The sequence below is a fragment of the Leptonychotes weddellii genome, chromosome 8 (assembly GCF_054177405.1).
Source record: "Leptonychotes weddellii isolate Sample4059 chromosome 8, ASM5417740v2, whole genome shotgun sequence".
Taxonomy (NCBI): domain Eukaryota; kingdom Metazoa; phylum Chordata; class Mammalia; order Carnivora; family Phocidae; genus Leptonychotes; species Leptonychotes weddellii.
In genome coordinates this window covers 39,727,351-39,746,763 of record NC_138376.1, presented here as the reverse complement: position 1 = coordinate 39,746,763, position 19,413 = coordinate 39,727,351, and the positions used below count along the sequence as shown (strand labels likewise).

The following is a 19,413-nucleotide window of genomic DNA, read 5'->3' as shown; positions in this document are numbered from 1 at the left end:
TACAGTTTTTCTCTTAAAGTCTATTTTTCCTGTTATAAATATTGCTACCCTGGCTTTCTTTTGACATCCATTTGCATGGAAAATGTTTCTGTATCTCCTCACTTTCAATCTATATGGGTCTTTAGATCTTAAATGAGTCTCTTGTAGGCAACATATAGATGGGTCTTAACTTTTTTATTCATTCTGTCACCCTATGTATTTTGATTAGAGCATTTAGTTCATTTACATTCAAAGTAATTATTGATAAGTATGTATTTATTGCCTTTTTGTTACTTGTTTTGTGGTTGTTTTTATAGATCTTCTCTAATCCTTTTTTCTCTTGCTTATCTCTCTCATGGCTTGTGCAGCACGGTTTGTGGTTTTTAATTTTGGTGAAGTCTAGTTTGTCCTATTCTTGTTGGTACTTATGCTTTGGTGTCATATCTAAGAAATAATGGCCTAATCCAATGTCACTAGGGTTTATGCATATTTTTTTCCCGAGAGTTTTATAGTTTTAGCTTTTGCATTTAGGTATTTCATTTATTTTAATTTTTGCTTATGGTGTGAGGTAGGGGTCTGTCTTAATTTTCTAGGGCTGCTTATCCAGGTACCAGAAACTGGACGGCTTAAACAACAGAAATTTATCGTCTCACAGTTCTGGAGGCCAGAAGTCAAAGATCAAGGTGTCAACCAAGTTGATTCCTTCTGAACCAGCCTATGAAGGAGAATCTGTTTTGTGCCTCTCCCTTAGCCTCTGGTGGTTTGCTGGCAATCTTTGGTGTTCCTTGGCTTGGGGAAACATCACCCTGATCTCTTTCATCTTCACTTGGTGTTCTCCCTGTATCTTTTCTGTGTCCAAATTATTCCTTTTTATGAGGATATTAGTCATATTGGATTGGGGCCCACACTCCAGCATGACTTCATCTTGTCTTAACTGATTACAGCTGCAATGACCCTCTTCCCAAATTAGGTCACCTTTTGAGGTATTGGCAGGTAGGACTTCAAAATATGAATTTTGGGGGAAACATTTCAGCCTAAAACAGGGTCCAACTTCATTCTTTTGTATGTGGATATGCAGTTGTTCCATTTTGCATGTATGTGGAAAAAATAGTAGTATAACATCTTAGAAGTGGAATTGCTGAGTCAAGAGGTTATGTAGATTTAAAATTTTGATAATACCAAAATATTCTCTTTAGAGGTTTTATAGTTTATTGTCTGTGTAGCAATATATATGACTATATACTTACCACATCTTACTAACACAGTATGTTACCAAACTTTTTGATATTTGCTTATTTTATGGAAGAAAAATAACATTTCATTGTAGTTTTACTTCGCATTGACTTTGCTAAGAGAGAAATTAAGTATCTTTTCATAAGTTTAAGAAGCATTGTATTTTCTTTTCAGTCACCTGTCCATCTCCTTAGCCCACTTTATTTCAATTGGATTATTTTTCTTTCTTATTGATTTTAAGAGCTTTTTTTAAATATATATTGTGGATGTAAGCCCTTTATATGTTTGTCTACTTGTTTACTATTTTTGTAATTCATTTTTTTATTATTAACATATAATGTATTATTTGTTTCAGAGGTACAGGTCTGTAATTCATCAGTCTTACACAACACATAGCGCTCACCACAACACATACCCTCCCCAATGTCCATCACCTAGCAACCTCATCCCCCCACCCTCTCCCCTCTAGCAACCCTGGAGTTTCCTGAGATTAAGAGTCTCTTATGGTTTGTCTCCCTTTCTGGTTTTGTCTTGTTTCATTTTTTCCTCTCTTCCCCTATGATCCTCTGCCTTGTTTCTCAAATTCCACATATCAGTGAGATCATATGATAATTGTCTTTCTCAGATTGACTTCTTTCTCTTAGCATAATACCCTCTAGTTCCATCCACATCATTGCAAATGGCAAGATTTCATTTTTTGATGGCCAAGTAATATTCCTGTGTGTGTGTATTTCACATCTTCTTTATCCATTCATCTGTCGATGGACATCTGGGCTCTTTCCATAGTTTGGCTATTGTGGACACTGTTACTATAAACATTGGGGTGCAGGTGCCCCTTTGGATCACTACATTTGTATCTTTGGGGTAAATATCCAGTAGTGCAATTGCTGGGTTGTAGGGTAGCTCTATTTTCAACTCTGAGGAACCTTCCTACTGTTTTCCAGAGTGGCTGCACCAGCTTGCATTCCCACCAACAGTGTAGGAGGGTTCCCCTTTCTCTGCATCCTTGCCAACATCTGTCATTTCCTGACTTGTTAATTTTAGCCATTCTGACTGGTGTGAGGTGTATCTCGTGGTTTTGATTTGCATTTCCCTGATGCCAAGTGATGTTGAGCACTTTTTCATGTGTCTGTTGGCCATTTGGATGTCTTCTTTGCAGAAATATCTGTTCATGTCTTCTGCCCATTTCTTGATTGGATTATTTGTTCTTTGGGTGTTGAGTTTGATAAGTTCCTTATAGATTTTGGATACTAGCCCTTTCTCTGATATGTCATTTGCAAATATCTTCTCCCATTCTGTCGGTTGTCTTTTGGTTTTGTTGACTGTTTCTTTTGCTATGCAAAAGCTTTTTATCTTAATGAAATCCCAGTAGTTCATTTTTGCCTTTGTTTCCCTTACCTTTGGCGATGCGTCTATGCAGTAAGTGTATCAATCTTTCTTTTATGGCTTTGGGATTTGTTAAATACTTAGAATGGGCTTTGCCTCTCTGAAATTATATAAAAATAAGTTTTCCCATATTGCCTTCTCTTTCTTTTAATGTTTTCTTTTTTTTTTAATAAAAGTTTAAATATTTGATCACTTTGGAATTCATTTTGGTGAAGATGTGAGGTAGGAGATCAGATTTAATTTTTTCAATACTATTCACTTATTTTACTTATTAGAAAATTCATTTATTTTTCACTTATATGAAATGCCACATTTATCATTTCCTATAGCCTCTTACTTTTCTGGGTTTATTTCTAAACTTCCTATTCTGTTTCAATGATCTGTCTGAATGTGCATGTTTTATTATTGCATTTTTTACATTTTAATTATAGTAGTTTTATAAGATATTTTAATGTCTGGCAGAAGACCCCTTTCCTCTCATTTTTCAAATTTTGTATTGTCTATTGCTATTATTTAATTTTAAAATCAGCTTGTCTAAGTTAAATAAAAAATCCTCTTTGTATTTTTATTGGGATTGTATTGATGCCTCAGTTTATTTTGAAAGATATGCTACCTTCATGAGGTTCACTTTTTCTACCCATTTATTTTAGGTTTTTTAAATTTAAGTTTTAATCCATCTATTAAGTTCCACAGTAGCATTTCAAAGGTTTCTTCAAATTCTTCATGTTCTTGAATATTTCTTGTCAACAATGTTTTCAGATATTGTATCTTTTGTGTTACTATTGTAAATTGGCTCTTTTCTTCAGTTTTATTCTCTATCTCTGAATCTTCAGGGCAAGTTCATATATTTAACTTCAGGGTATAATTCCATGCAGTCACATTCTCCTGAAAGGTGTTTATCAGGTTGGATAAGTTCTGCTGTCTCACCCTAACATGCTTGGGGAAGATAACCTTGTTCCTGCATCCACTTCCCACTCTCAAGGTGTATGTGTTTCCCTATTTGGTGGCCTCCCTTCCTCTCTTGTATCCCCTTCTGGGGAGATGGCAGACTGGAATCATTGCCCTCAGGAATAATAAATGAGCTTTCTATTCGTTAGCTTGATCAAGTGCTGGTCCTCCAAAAGGGTGGCATAATATCACTATGATTGGTGCCATGTCTCTTCATACCGATGTCTACAGCAAGGAGACAGAAGTTATCTGTGTTTGTTCTTCAGTGGTTAGTACAGAAATCCTGATGGCGGTGGAAGGTGATGTCAGTCACCTCTACAGCATCGTGGAGACTAGAACCTGGTATTTGTGGTATCAAATCATGAAGCTGGAAGGGCTAAGGCTGTCATTTAAAGATGAGGGAGGGAGAACCAGTGAACTCAGGGTCAATGTTACAAATGATCTGCTTTAAGTGGCAGAGTGATCTGTGGCCCTGACTTTGGGCCCCAGCACTTTGTACCATGATGCTCTCTTATACTTGCTATCTCAGAAAGAGAATAAGTTCTATAGGATTGGCAGGGATGGTATTTAAAACTCTAGGGCAGGAAGAGTTTTCAGAGACCATCTACTTTACTTCCCTGACTCTTGGCAGCATTTATCTATGTTTTATTTTTAAATATCTCCAGGATGTGTTACTCCTTCTCCCTGCCTTCTACTTACCATTTCTCCCTGTCTATATAGTAGTTTATATATTTAGCATCAGTCTTTTTCTGCAGTTTGAGCAGGACTTGTGTTTTGACTAAGGAGCTTCGTATTTTAATTTCATTTTCTCTCTCTTGTGGACAAATAATTTTTGTCTACCTGTATGGCTCTTCATTCCATCTGAAAATGCTTGATTTATTGCAGGAGGGCTCTGGGCCACCATCCAAGGCTCTGGTTTGGAAGATGTGAGCCTGGTGTTATTTGGATCTCGGTCTTGTGCCATCAACATCACCACAAGCAGTTCACGAAGAATTCAATGCAAAGTTCCCCCCAGAGTAAGTGGAATCTCCTCTCAGGTGGGTGGCCATTATTAACATGTAGTGTAAGGGTTTTCACGAATCTTTTTTAGAACTTAATTAACCAACATGACCTTTTCATCATGAGAGTATGCTAATATTGTTGATATTGCCTATCTTGCAATAAAGTGGGAGGCTGACTCCACCAGTGGGGCTTGCAATTAACATCAGTTGATTTCTTTTAAAAGAACACAATCAGGCAGTCCCAGTTCATGCTCTCAGTGAATAATAATGCCACAGAATAAATGAATTTATCTAGTGCATATTCTGGGTATTGATTTGCAAAACTTACATATATTATCATCTCATTTCTCTCTTAAGCAAGCAACAATAACTTAGTTTTCACTAGCACTTTTGTTTTCTGGCATGGATATAAATGGTGGGACTTAGAAACTTCTAGAATGTCTGGTTCCTATAAAATGTCTTCCTAATTATTCCCTTATGCTTTTTTCCCTTAAAAACAAGTCCCTGAGCTTTCCCTTTTTTCTTCAGTTAGTACTATCTCATAGCCTACCAGGAGATTTGAGTCCACATTCTTCCCTGGTTCTGTTGGTGAGAGTCATGCTCACAGTGGAAGTTGAACTATCTATTCCCAGTTCAGTGTCATCAACATTCTCAACACATTCATGACCCTGAAGGATGACTGTTTATTGAACAGATAAAGACCCCTGGAAGAGAAATTTCAGAATCATCTTTGATCTCTGGCCCTACATTTTTATCTTATCTAGTTATTCAAATATTGTGAAATGTTCACATTTACATATAAACTGTATGGAATTCCAATATATAGTTGTACAGTAACTTGTTTAACTCTTCCCTATTATTGGACATTAAGATAATTTTCAAAATATCCTATTTTAAACAACAGAAATTGGGTCATCCCACTACATTTTGGAGCATATTTATTTTTCTCAGGATAAATGAATCTAAAGCTTTTGATATGTAGTATCCTGTTATCTGAAATTTCTTTTGGTAAAATTTGCATGGTTCAGATTTCTTTTGCTAGAGAGAATAAGCATTAAAAAACAAACTTTAAATTTTGATCCAAGTAATACATGCAAAGATTAAAAGGAAAATAGTAGAACAATCCTGCTCTCTTACCTCTTTGCACCCTTCTTCAAGTTCCCTTTTTTGAAACAACTACTTTTAATTTTTTGAATATAGTTACAGTACCATTTCCTTGTTAAATCAATAAACTATGTTTACATTATTACAACTATTTTAATGATGTGGGCAGAATCAGGTAATATATTTTTTATTTTATAGTTTTCTTTCTTAGAGAGTCTAATTCTTTTTCCTAGTATGTTTTCCTCATCATAAAAATCCTCTACCTTAAAAAAATTTCATCACATCAATTACTCTTTTTCCTTGAAGCTGTCTGTTCTCCTGCTTCAATCTAACTTGGTGTTTTCTTGGTTTATTCCACAGATTTCATCCTAGCACTTCCCTTGATTGCTCTCTTGGGTAGATTCACTGTCTTTCAGAGTTCATATCTTCTTTTTTGGCTGTTGTTTATGTTATGAGACCATAGCCTAAAGAAACATCCTAGGAAAGAATATGTGGGAGGGAAGTTTTCTGAGCATTTCCATGTCTGAAAATATTATTACACCTGATGGATAGTTTAGCTAAGTATAGATATGTTTGAAATTGCCATTTTTTTTGCAGAACCAACTGGTGTGTTAATTGCAAATCATTCTTATTTACTCTTTAATCAGTTGGATGCCACACTTGCCTATTCTAAGTAATTGTCACTGTGTGTATGTGTGAGTGTGTGAGAAAGAGAAAGAGAGAGAGTGTGAGTGAGAGACTTGAAAGTAGCAATATACTTTAAAAAAATAATTTTCTTGAAATTAACCTTTTAAACTAATTCTATATGGACTTCTCTCAAGTCAGTCTTATTTACAGAGGTTTGATTTTAAAAACTGATTTTTCAGGGGAAAGATGGACCCATTGTGAATTTGACTGTGGTTACAGGGAACCATTCTGCAGTTCTTCCTATGGCATTTACATATGTCTCCTCTTTAAATCCAGTGATCATGTCCCTGAGCAGAAACAGGAGCAACATAGCAGGTAAAATACATGATACTGCAACATCTTTTTATTTTTAGACCATTGATCCTATAAAGAAGGGAAACAATGGTCTCTTAATTATATCAAAGATAGCATTATATTTTGAATGGAAATTATTTTTTCTGGAAACTGGAACACTGCTATTTTCATTTTAGCCATCACTGAGTAAATCTCCTTATATCTATTTTTTTCCTCTATAAAATTGGGACCATTTCCATCATGAAAATGACATGAGAATTCAAAGGTAACAATTCAATATATACTTATTGAGCACCTGCTATATGCTAATGATAGCACAGACATGTAATAGACTTTAATCCCTGCCATTAATTTATAAGATTATTATTTTAAATTTATAGGTTAAGAAACTAAGGAACAGGGAACTGAAATAACTTATCTAAGATGTTAGCTTTAGTAAGCTAACATCACAGAGCTGTGATTTGAACCCAAGCAGTCTGGTTGCAGATTCTAAGCAGTTAACCATTCATACTTTGCTGTAAAATACCATTTTTTTGGCATCAAGTTCTATTGCAGTGGCTATTTGATATGCTTAGAGAATAAGGTGTTCTGATTAACCAAGAATTCTTATTCCTTGAGACATACTATGTATAAAAAGAAGGAATTTTTTAGCATAGAACTACCTGAAACAATTTAATCTTTCATTGATAACTCAGATGATATGATAGGATGAGCTTATAACAATTTATTATTATGTCATACCATATCGATTTAGAAAAGTACCAGGTAACATGCCTTTCTGGTTAACTGAATGCCAGATAAGAGAGAGTTTATGGCAGCCATATCTAAGGATGTATTATAAAAGGCCAACACATTTCCCAAAGAAAAAACTTGGACTCAATTTTTCTGGTACTGTTTTCATTTTCCATTGCTCAAGAGCACATAAATAAAGGGATGTGTCCTTTAGCCTCTCAATATTGTTCAGCTCAGTTAGTGCAGAAGAAGGATTTGATGCCTCAGGCGACCAAAGTGTGTAAAATTCCTTAGTGGTATAGAGTCTTCCCAACAAAATAGGAAAGAAAGGAGGGAGTTCTGTGTTCTATTCAGATTCCAAGATTTTGGCTTTTAATACAATTTCCTATCTATGATGAAAAGAATTAGTACATTACATCAGTGTCTCAGAGACATCTAGGATTAGCTTGACAATAGAACAAGAACCCAAGGAGTTCATGTTATTGATATTTACAACATGATGTATGATTTGCAGAATTTCCACTTGCATTTAAATCTTTCTACAGGCAGAATAAAGAAGAACATGTTATAAAATCCCCAAAGAGTGGAAGCCTACTGGGAAAGTTTCGTTTGATAGTTGGAATGCTATAAATCTCCACCCAGGAGATGATAATGTTGATGATAACAGTGAAGCCAAGATGAAATTGAAGAAAGAGAGGAAGAGGGACAGGAGAGGGGGAGGATGAACCTAATGTGCAGAACCATGCATGTGGTTTTTGTGGTTAGGCAGTACTGGATCTGAATGAATCCAAACTCAGCCACTCCTTGGGCAAGATAGTTGAATTCCTTTATCTTTAGTGTCTCTACCTGCTAGGTGGGAATAATTCTTTCAAGGTTACTGTGAAAATTGGAGGTAAACTAGGTAAAAGTAATTGAATCTAGGAACCAGCATGGAGTAAGTACTCAACAAATGCTTTGTGGAGTGAATGGCATCATTCTGCCAGATGCTGAGTGTTATATAGATAAGCCAAAGATGTCCTGTGTATATTGGCCCTATGTTGTTTACTACTTGACAGCAGGCTGGGACCCATTTGCTCAAAAACATGCCAATGTCAAACTCAAATTTTTACATAACCAATTATTTAAAATATAAGCCCCCCCCAATAAAACCCCAGATTTTTAGCCTTTTAGAGCCTGCCATTTTGTATACCCTGCAAAACTGTATCCAACCTCTGTTAGCGATAGATAAGATAAAGTTGGGGGCTATAAAATACTCTAAGCCACTGGTGCCCTTTGGAGGTCTCCAAGCCAGAGACTACTGCTAAGTGACATCATCTAAACACATAGCCCCCTATCCCTCGTCCCGGGGAGTTCCCTTGCCTTCCTACCCTTCTGGGTGGTGGTCTCCTAATGTTGCCTGTGGAAGGTCTCATGCTGTGAGATTTTGGTAGCCATGCAAACCTGTCAAAGCACCACCCATATAAAACTCATTTTTTTGTACTCCTGCCACCTCATTGTCATGTCTTTTTTCTTGTTCAACCCTGAAATCCTTCAAAGTCAATACACTGAGGTTTCAGACTTCACAGCAGAAATGAAGTTGGGAAGGCATGAAGAAGTAAAGAGGGTGTGGAGCAAGAAATAAAATGAAGTTGATGGAGGGCTTTTGAATGATGTACTGGACCAGAGACTGTCCTAGGATGTCTAACTTAATCCTTACAGTAAGGTGGGCTTACCATCTTACTGATGAAAAATCCAAGGCTTTGAGAGCCCAAAGTAAGTCATCCAGACTCACACAGATAGGAAAATGACAGAGCAAGGATTTGAACCTAGAGTCAGTCTTCCCAAACCCCACAACCCCTTGTGTTTGACTTTTCTCTTTCAAGTAGCCTCTTCTCCTCCTCACCTGATGGACTGTGCTATTCTGTAGATGCCAACTCTGTAGTTCTCAAATGTTAGCAGCTAAAGGAGTTTTAGAGATGCATTAGCCTGAGCTGAGTCTCTATGAGACACAGGAGAGGTACATGTATTTATTTCCACTCTTGCCATTGCATGCTTGATTTCTGGCTCTTGTTGAGACTCCGTTGTCTGAAGACTGGATTTCTCCTCCCCTGTCTCTCCGATTAACTTAATAGACTGGAAGAAAGCTTCAATCACATCCTTTTCTTGCTTAGAAACCATTGGAGGGCTCTGCTATCTACTGAATTAGGTAAAAACCCCTTAGGATTTCTTTCTTGGTCTTCAGCCATATACCCACCATCAACTTGACCTAGTCCCATAGAGTCCCTGACTATGTACATGTATCTGGTCTTCCGGAAAGTCACCCAATTCTCTTTCCTTCTCTCCAAGCCACTGGACGGTTAAATGAGAAAGTGCTACGAAAGACTTTGGGTAAAACTGTGAAGTTTTTAGAACTGAATTGTAAACCCCCTATTGTTTATCACTTCCTCTTGGGACTTATTTTTCAAACAGAATTTCAAGCACCGTCTTGTCCATGAGGTCTTTCTTGATGTTCAGAGTGCTGGTGTGGTTTGAACAAACCCACTGCTTGATTTTCACCTCGTACAGCGTGTCTTGTACTGAAGCTATTTTAACACCTATTTTACTAACTTTGAAGTCTCTTTGAAGGCAAGGTCTGTGTTTAACTTATTTTTATTCCCTTTGTGGCATCTTCTTGGTACTCAGTAACTATTTAAGGTAAAAAGAATTGAATTAAAGTGTCGATAGCATACATGGCATTTTAGTAAAGTTGCTGATTAAACTAAAAAGGCATTGAAATGTAAGAGAGGACTGGGCTTAGGCCTTGATATTTCCCTTAAGTAGCTATTAAACGTTGGCTGCTGGACCTTACTTTCCTCAAAAGCTGAATGCCAGCGCTCCTAACTGCTCTGTCTATGTCATGAGGACAGCGTGAGGACGAAATGGGATGCCATGTGTGAAAGTGGTCGGCGTGCTCTGTGGTACTGCACTCCTACACAGCATTATTGAGGGGTTCAATGTACACAAAGTATAGCTTTAGACTTCTATCAGCAGTAAAGAGGAAGTTAAAGAAAAGGACTTGGGGGGTTAAGTGTCCAACTCTTGGTTTTGGCTCAGGTCATGATCTCAGGATCCTGGGATCGAGCCCCGCCTTGGGCTCCATACTCAGTGGGGAGTCTGTTTGAGGGTTCTTTCTCTCCCTCTGCCGCTCCCCCCACTCATGCACATGCATGCACGCTCTCTCTCTCAAAAATAAATAGATCTTTAAAAAAAAGACTTGGGGTGCTGGGTGCTGGTTGTGAAGACCATCAGCCCCCCAAACTACTTCTCGATTTATCTTTGCATCTTGATTTGCTTTTGCATGGAGTTAAATTAGTGCCTCTGGAGTACAATAGTCCTGACAATTTTGCTTTTTATGCCTTGAGATTGTAGGCAGTGGCTCAATTATTCTGAGAGTTACTAGAAGTTTCATGAAAAAAATTCGACTGGCATTGAAATGTTCAGTTACAGTGGTATGCACAGGGCTGATCAGGTATTTAATCCTGAAAGAAGTTTAGATTGCATAAGTGGTTGAGGTCACAAACCCACATTGCAGAGGCTAATGGATTCTTTTCAACGCAGGAGGCGAGACCCTTTTCATCAGAATGGCACTTCTGGTAAACTACACCGATTTGGATGTGGAAGTTCACGTTCAGGACACTGTGGCTCCAGCTCACGTGCAAATGCCTCAGGGCCTAGAGGTGGTGCTGCCCCCACTGCCCGCCGGCCTCCATAGGCTCTCAGTCTCCATCAATGGGGTCAGCATTCGCTCACGAGGGTGAGGTGGATGCTTGCCATTCATTTTAGGTCTCTTTCATGGTCTAGTGATTCAGTTGAAGAATTCTGGCTTTGACTTAGGTCTTCACTTTCCCCCCTTCTTCTGAAGTTAGGCGATAAACACATGAGAATCACACAATTTGAAGACATCTTAGAGACCCTCCTGGACAATTCACTCTAAAGACCCATCCAAAGGCAATGTTTGGCTTATTAGTTGGGGAAGAGAAACTTTCTGGAACTAGGATGTCATGGCTGTTGGTTAAGGTGGGGGTGCGGTGAGCATTTATATGTGTTGGGGGTATATTCTGTGCTTTAATTAGAGTCTGTGACTAAATAAGACCTTTAATAAGATTGTGTCTGGGGCTTTGAATAAATTGCTTACAATTGTTGCCCAAGCTGTGCTCAGATCCTCTTTGCCCCAAAGTCCCTCTGCCTAGTATTTCTCCAGAAGTTCCCTCTCCTCATTCCAGAAAGTTAGCTAAACTGTATGGGGCTGATGCCACCACATGATACTGGCCCAGGAAAATATCCCACACAACATTTTCTCCCCACTGTGTCCTTTCTTTTCTGTGAGGCAGTGCCATTCACACCTGCTCTCCATCACTGTTCCCTGTGTGTTCTTCTCTCCCCAATACCAGTGTCTCTCTGTCTTGTTCCTTCCTTTCTCTCTTTCTGACTCAGTTATTTTATAACAATCTCCCCATTCTCCGCAGGGTTGATCTTCACATCCAGTACATCACAGAAGTTTTCAGCATTGAACCTTGCTGTGGGTCCCTTCTGGGTGAGTGGTTCTCATATCATTTATTCAGCAGGTCTGCTCACTGGATATTCAGGTTGTGTTCCTGGATTTGAACCAGTGAGACCAGAGATGGGACATCAGGGAGAGGAGCTTTCCTTGTGCTCTGGGAATTGAGGGGTGTACTTTGAAGGGTGTGGAAACCGGTGAGCCCCAGTGAGCTCAGGAAATTGACAAATTTTTATGACAAGATGTGCCTGGTTTTGTTTGTCTGATGAGAAGAGGCTGAAACACCCAGTGGATAGCACATCTCTAGAGGATATTAGAAAAATAAGGGAAGAGCATCCTATGTTATCCTTTTAGATACTGGAGGTGCAAGGAGAGAAGGAATGAGTCTGGTGTCTTCACTTTCCTCTGGGGGTGCAGATGAAGGACCCAGAAGGAGTTAGAAACACAAATGTCAATATGGGAGATACAAGGACAAGACAAAAATCTGGAAAACTATTCATTTTTAGAAAAAAATTGAAAGCTCTATATCTCCATGTGAATAATCATTGTGATAGTGTATGTAATAGCACTTTATCCTTTTTGAGTATAGTAAAATCCTTTTTAAGGTTGCTTGCCTAGACTGCAAGTTTGGTCATGATATGAGGTACCTTGCTCCAACCCCTGTTCTGGAGATGGAGCTTGCTCGTCCCTCAGCTAGAGAGACAAAATCTAGGAATATAGTAGCAGGATCACAAGCATGTTTCAATATTTCAGTGGCTCTTGAGATGTCTCAAAACACACACATGCACACACACGGAGGTATGCCTACATGATATATGGACTATTGGACTATCACATAGAATAATATAGAAGATAAGTATAAGACTTCAACAAGTTGGATTTTTTTTATCAGTGTATAAGTTGAATATATACAGAACCATCTACATATACTCTATATCATAACATATAGAATAATAGGGAATAATATGTGAGATCATATGGCAAATGACAAGAAGACTAAGGAATTTGATGTTCCATTAACATAGACATTATACATATACTCTGTCTACATAATAATTATATAAAATATTATTACAGATTAACATGCCAGATAACACAGCAGTGACAAGAACACTTCCAGAAATAAGATTTTTCATTAGTGTCTACATTGACTAAAGTGGCTTCTAGGATCTATAAATATACTTGAAAATTTTGTCTGAAGTATTATAAACATCCTTCCCCTATATAACAATTTACATTGTTTTACTATTATGTGAATTTCAGCCCATCTAACTCCTGCCAAAATGATCACAAATTTAACATTGATGGGGTGAGATGAAGTTGCTGAGGTTTTGCTAACAGCCCACCTTCCATTTAAATTGCGCTGGGGTTTGCGCAGGTGCTGTGAGTTCCTAGTTCTGAATATCAGCTTTTAAGTTTTGTTTTCGATGTTCATGCTTTAGGTGGAACCATCCTCAGCATCTCGGGAGTAGGATTCAGCAGGGACTGCGCTCTGGTTTGGGTGCTTGTGGGTAATCAGACCTGTGACATCGTGAACTCAACAGACACGATCATCTGGTGTGAGACCCCGCCCACTGCCCTGCAGCCTGATGCAGCCGTTCCTGCTGTCCCAGCCCCGGTGGAGGTCTGGGCTGGCAGTGTGTCCTCTGCCCAAGGACCCTTACCCAGCCTGGTGGGGAAGGGCTTTACCTTCATGTATGAAGCGGCAACAACACCAGTGGTCACGGCTGTGCGAGGAGAAATGACCAGTAGCAGCCTGAAACTCTCCGTGGAAGGAAATAATCTCCCCAACTCAGTGATCCTTCTGGGGGTCTTAAACTGTGATCTGGAGGCACAGTCTTTAAGGAGCAACATGAGCCTGTCTGGGTGCTCTTTTCCTCTTCACAGTTTGGAGGCGGGCATCTATCCTCTCCAAGTACGTCAAAAGCAGATGGGGTTTGCTAACATGTCTGCAGTGTCCCAACAATTTGTGATAACACCCCGGATAATGGCCATCTTGCCGACCCATGGATCTGCTTGTGGCGGGACTGTACTCACAGTGAGGGGGCTGGCTCTCAACTCTAGGAAGAGGTCAGTTCGGGTGGACCTTTCAGGTCCATTTACTTGTGTGATTTTGAGCTTGGCGGACCAGACAGTCCTCTGCCAGATTAACAGAGTGGGTGACCACTTGCCTGATGCTTCCTTCACCCTGAACATCACAGTCCTGGTCAATGGGCTACTCAGTGAGTGTCAGGGCAATTGCACTCTTTTCTTGCAGGAAGAGACAACTCCCATCGTGGACTCCTTGACCACTAACATCAGTGGGTCTCTGACCATGGTGCTGATTAGGGGTCAGAAGTTAGACATCACAGCAGATGAGCCAATGGTGTTTGTAGATAATCACCTTCCCTGTGTTGTAACTTTCTTGAATGCAAGCCATGTGGCATGCTGGATAAGTGACTTGACCCCAGGACTCCACTATGTATCTGTTTTTCATACAAGAATTGGATATGCTTGTTTTGGCAATGTTTCCAGACACTTCTACATTTTGCCTCAAGTGTCTCATTCTTTCCCCAAGAATTTCAGCATCCATGGCGGAGGCCTCTTGACCATGGAGGGTGCAGCTCTGCGAGGAGAGAACAGCACACTAGTCTTCGTTGGCCAGCAGGCCTGCCTGACAGTGAGCATCAGCTCCGAGCTCATCCAGTGCGTTGTTCCTGCAGGAAACGGCTCTGTGGGCCTGGTCATCGAGATAGATGGACTTTCATACCAGATGGGAATCATTGGTTACAGCAGTGCCTTCACCCCCCAGTTACTCTCTATTTCTCAGACTGATAATGTCTTAACCTTTGTGGTGGCCCGGGTCTCAGGAGCTGAGAACGTTGACATTTTTCTTGGGATGTCACCCTGTGCGGGTGTCTCTGGCAACCACACGGTTCTCCAGTGTGTGGTCAGATCCCTTCCTGCTGGGGAGTACCCAGTCAGAGGGTACGACCGCATGAGGGGCTGGGCCTCATCCGTCCTGGTCTTCACATCCACAGTCACCATTTCAGCAGTGACTGAGAACTTTGGTAAGTCAAGCAAATAAGACAGACCTCTTTTCTTATGTAAATGAATTAATAGCTACTGTTACCATTCTAAAAGGTAGGAAATCAGCTGCAGTCTGAAAGACAGGAGAGAGAAGCCTGATTGGCCTCCTACAGTCCACGTTACCTCCTAAAACTTGTCTTTGGCATGCCCCCTGTATGAGGCTTTGTTTTTTTTTTTTAATCAAGGAATTTGTGCAGATCCCGGAAGTGTGATTTTATTTTAATTTGATTTCTAAATGTGATTTAATTTGTGTCTTCCATGATTCCACCTGGAGGGGCTCATAATTTGATCATGTAAGTAGTACATAGGTGCCGTCACCTCTTTCTTAGACCTCTCTGCCAGCCAGAATTATTTAAAACTTATTAAATATCATTAACTTTTATCATTTTGGAATTATTTCACAGATGAATCCACACCCCAGCACTAAGAGGTCAGCTGCATAGTATGATTGCATTGGTTGAACTGTTTTCTCCTTTTACTATTTTTTTTAAAGATTTTATTTATTTATTTGTCAGAGAGAGAGACAGCAAGAGAGGGAACACAAGCAGGGGGAGAGGGAGAGGGAGAAGCAGGCTTCCCGTGGAGCAGGGAGCCCGATGCGGGGCTCAATCCCAGGACCCTGGGATCATGACCTGAGCCGAAGGCAGATGCTTAATGACTGAGCCACCCGGGCGCCCCTGTTTTCTCCTTTTAGATAGATATACTGAAATTTGCCTTGCCTTTTTTTCCAGTGATGGCTTTGGTTTCTGTTCAGGTAAAGCCCTACTGCACTTGAGACCACTCAAATTTGACTGTGATGCAGAAAGTACTGGGAAATTAAGGGAGCTGAATCTTTTTTTTTTTTTTAACGATTTTTATTTATTTATTCATTAGAGAGCGAGCAAGAGAGAAACAGCATGAGAGAGGAGAGGGTCAGAGGGAGAAGCGGGCTCCCCGCTGAGCCGGGAGCCCGATGTGGGATTCGATCCCAGGACCCTGGGATCATGACCTGAGCCGAAGGCAGTCGCTTAACCAACTGAGCCACCCAGGTGCCCAAGGAAGCTGAATCTTAACACCGATGAAGTGCTAGCCAAGTCAATTCTTAGAACAAATTTCTCTGGCCTCGGCTGGGTGGAATGCTATAGGGATTGGGATTTTGGTCCTGAGTGTGTTAGTAATTTAGTGGGGTACATTTCTATGGATAAAGGGGTTTGGGCTGGATGATCCCTAGGTCCCCTTCCTTCTGCGATTCCATGATTTTTATGATGAGAGAGCAGGGCTATGAAATGCACCCTAAGCAAAGTGTTCTTCTTGGGTTTGTCAGGTGGGTGTAAGAACCACCGAGACTTGACCTGAGGGCAGTAGACACTGGAACTCCATCTCAGTGTGGACTAGAGGTTGCCACATCTCTGAGAGTCCAGGTGACATTTACTTTTTTTGGTTCTCAGACTGAAGCAAAACATGATGTTTGTTTAGAATTGTTATACTTTTACCCATCAGGGATGGGTGCTGTCCTGTGTTGCTGGTAGAAGTGTAAACTGGTACAACATTCTTTTGGAGAGAAATTTGGCAATATCCATCAAATCTAAAACCTTACTTTTCCTTTGACCTAGAAATCCCACTTCTAACAGTTTGCAACAGTTTTATGCAAATAAATGTACAATTCCTCGGCACCATTAATTATAGTGAGAGAGGAGAAATAAGAAAAGAACCAGTATGGAGCCCAGTGCGGGGCTCGAACTCACGACTGTGAGATCAAGACCTGAGCCGAGATCAGGAGTCAGATGCTTAACTGACTGAGCCACCCAGGCGCCCCTAGAAAAAATTTCTTTGTATAAAAATAGAGACGCTTAAAAAATTCTGGAAGGATTCACAAGAAACCAAACGTGGCTACCTCTATGGAGTGAGCTAGGTGGTTTAGTGGAACTTTTACTTTCGTTGTATACTCTTTGGTATAAAAAAATTAAGAATGATAAATAAGTGTTACTTTTCTATATAAAAATCATTACATTTTTATAGATTGTTGAATATGATTGGAATCTGACAGAACAAGGACTCCAGTCTCTGGAGGCCAGAGCTTAGTGGGAAGATGCTAAGGATACTGGAACATAAAGCCAGTTGTGTAGATTCTGGAGGGCAGAAAAAGAATGAGGGGGCAGCAAGAAAGCATGGATCTGAATTTTGAGTTAAGTAGAGGAAGAGAGATTTGCGTTTGTAATCATGAACTTATATTTTGTTTTGAAGGCTGCCTGGGTGGAAGGCTTGTGCATGTGTTTGGAGCAGGATTTTCTCCAGGGAACATCTCAGCTGCTGTGTGTGGTGCTCCCTGCCAGGTCTTGGCTAATGCTACAGTGTCAGCCTTCAGCTGCTTGGTCCTGCCCCTGGATGGTCTGTACGAATGCCACATATTTTTTTAAGGGTGTACATAAAAATGATATTCTTTGGTTAACTGCATTTTTGTGATCAATGCTGTATTGACACCCAATTTTTCTATGTGTTCTTGGGAAGAGGATTTCTCTATTCCCCATCTAAGATGTTAGATGGGACTGCCTCTTAAAATGGTTCAGAATAACTTTTGTCATATTAATGGCAATGCAAAATTATCACCCGTGTTCTTGATGATTGTCGTATGATGATGGAGAAAGTAATTGTGAGTTCTGAATATTAGTTTTAATGACAGCCTTAGACATCATGGAGTAAACAATCTCTTGGTCTTGTTCTGAGGTGGAATTGTTGAGAACATCTGCTTATTGGAGGTACTAGTGTAGGGATTAGATCAGCGAGCTGGATATCTCTTGCGTATTTCCCTGGTGCACTCAGTTCTGGAATTCTTTTTTTTTTTTAAGATTTTATTTATTTATTTGAGAGAGAGAGAATGAGAGAGAGCACATGAGAGGGGGGAGGGTCAGAGGGAGAAGCAGACTCCCTGCCTAGCAGGGAGCCCGATGCGGGACTCTATGCCAGGACTCCAGGATCATGACCTGAGCCGAAGGCAGTCACTTAACCAACTGAGCCACCCAGGCGCCCCCTGGAATTCTTATCATAGGCAAAAGAGCCAACATGAACACCGTCCTCTTATTCTGTAATGCCCAGGTAGTTACCCAATAGAACACCGTGATCTCTCATTGCTTTAAGCATCACAGCTGTCATGTAAATTGGGGTACAAGAAGCTGTGTCTTTGTTAGAGAGAAAGGTACAAAGTTTTGATAGTCCCATGATGGGGCTTTCTAGTAGTGGGTAATTACCCACTGAGCTTCAGAAAAAAAGTCAAAGGGAAGAAATTGCCATTATCACTAGAGGACCAGCTTAGCCAGCTGATTAACTTGTTTGCATAATCATAGATTTTGTACCTAGGTGCTTAGAAACCACTTGTACACATGCTTTCAGAATAATGCTTTAAATTATATTCCTAACTTCTGTTTGCAACTTGAATGTGGGTGAAGGATTTACAAAGTGATCAAAGCATCACTTTACCTGAGCTTAGACAAAAATTCCACCATGGGTAATTGGTGATGGCAGTTGACATTTGATTGTCTTAGCCAAGAAGGGGAAGGAGGTGGAAGGGGGAGGGAGGGAGGGAGAGTGAGAGAGAGAGAGAGAAATGATCCTTGTTTAAAATACAAACTAGAAATGGAGTTTCCTATTATCATCATATGTATAAGCAGAGCATCATAGAAGAGAGATCTATTCCACGGAAGATTCCACAATAGGAAACTTAAAGTGGAAGAGTTAGGTTTAAGCTTCTTCCCTTCTCCACTCTCCCTCTTGGGCATAGACCAGTGCTGGCACAGTGCATGTGTCAGATTGATGCTTAATGAAGGAATTAATGAATTGGGAAATTGTGCAAACAGAAAACCAAGACTCCATATTTCTAGTTTCCAATATTTAACTAATACTGCTACAGTCTTTTTAAAAGGCTGTCACACATACATAGCTTAAGTTAATTAACTTTTGAAAACTCTTTGGTATTATGTCAGGACACAGTTTTGATTAGAAGTACAAAATAAAAATCATTGAGGTTTTTGGGACAGGTAAATTGTGATATTGGAAGGTTGATAACTCATAGAAGAAGAGGTATAGAAATTGTTATATCTTAAAGGGTTCGATTTAAGTTTAGAAGAGTACTTCTCAAAATGCCTTTATTTATTTATTTATTTATTTATTTTATTATTATGTTCAATTACCCAACATATAATACATCATTAGTTTTTTTTTAAATTTTATTTTATTATGTTACGTTAATCACCATACATTACATCATTAGTTTTCCATGTAGTGTTCCATGATTCATTGTTTGTGTATAACATCCAGTGCTCCATTCAGTACGTGCCCTCTTTAATACCCATCACCAGACTAACCCATCCTCCCACCCCCCGCCCCTCTAGAACCCTCAGTTTGTTTCTCAGAGTCCATGGTCTCTCATGGTTCGTCTCTCCCTTCGATTCCCCACCTTCATTTTTCCCTTCCTATGATCTTCTTCTTCTT

The 19,413-nt window shown here is 39.7% G+C and overlaps 1 protein-coding gene across 1 annotated transcript in view; it reads left to right on the top strand.

Annotated features, from left to right (window-relative positions):
• The window catches only part of PKHD1 (PKHD1 ciliary IPT domain containing fibrocystin/polyductin), a 321,184-nt gene that overhangs the window by 53,951 nt on the left and 247,820 nt on the right, over positions 1-19,413 (top strand). The window contains exons 28-33 of the mRNA XM_081828411.1: positions 4,432-4,562; positions 6,518-6,653; positions 10,941-11,136; positions 11,849-11,916; positions 13,323-14,930; positions 17,173-17,316. Coding sequence (XP_081684537.1) covers positions 4,432-4,562; positions 6,518-6,653; positions 10,941-11,136; positions 11,849-11,916; positions 13,323-14,930; positions 17,173-17,316 — 2,283 coding nt within the window. The remainder of the gene's footprint in view (positions 1-4,431; positions 4,563-6,517; positions 6,654-10,940; positions 11,137-11,848; positions 11,917-13,322; positions 14,931-17,172; positions 17,317-19,413) is intronic.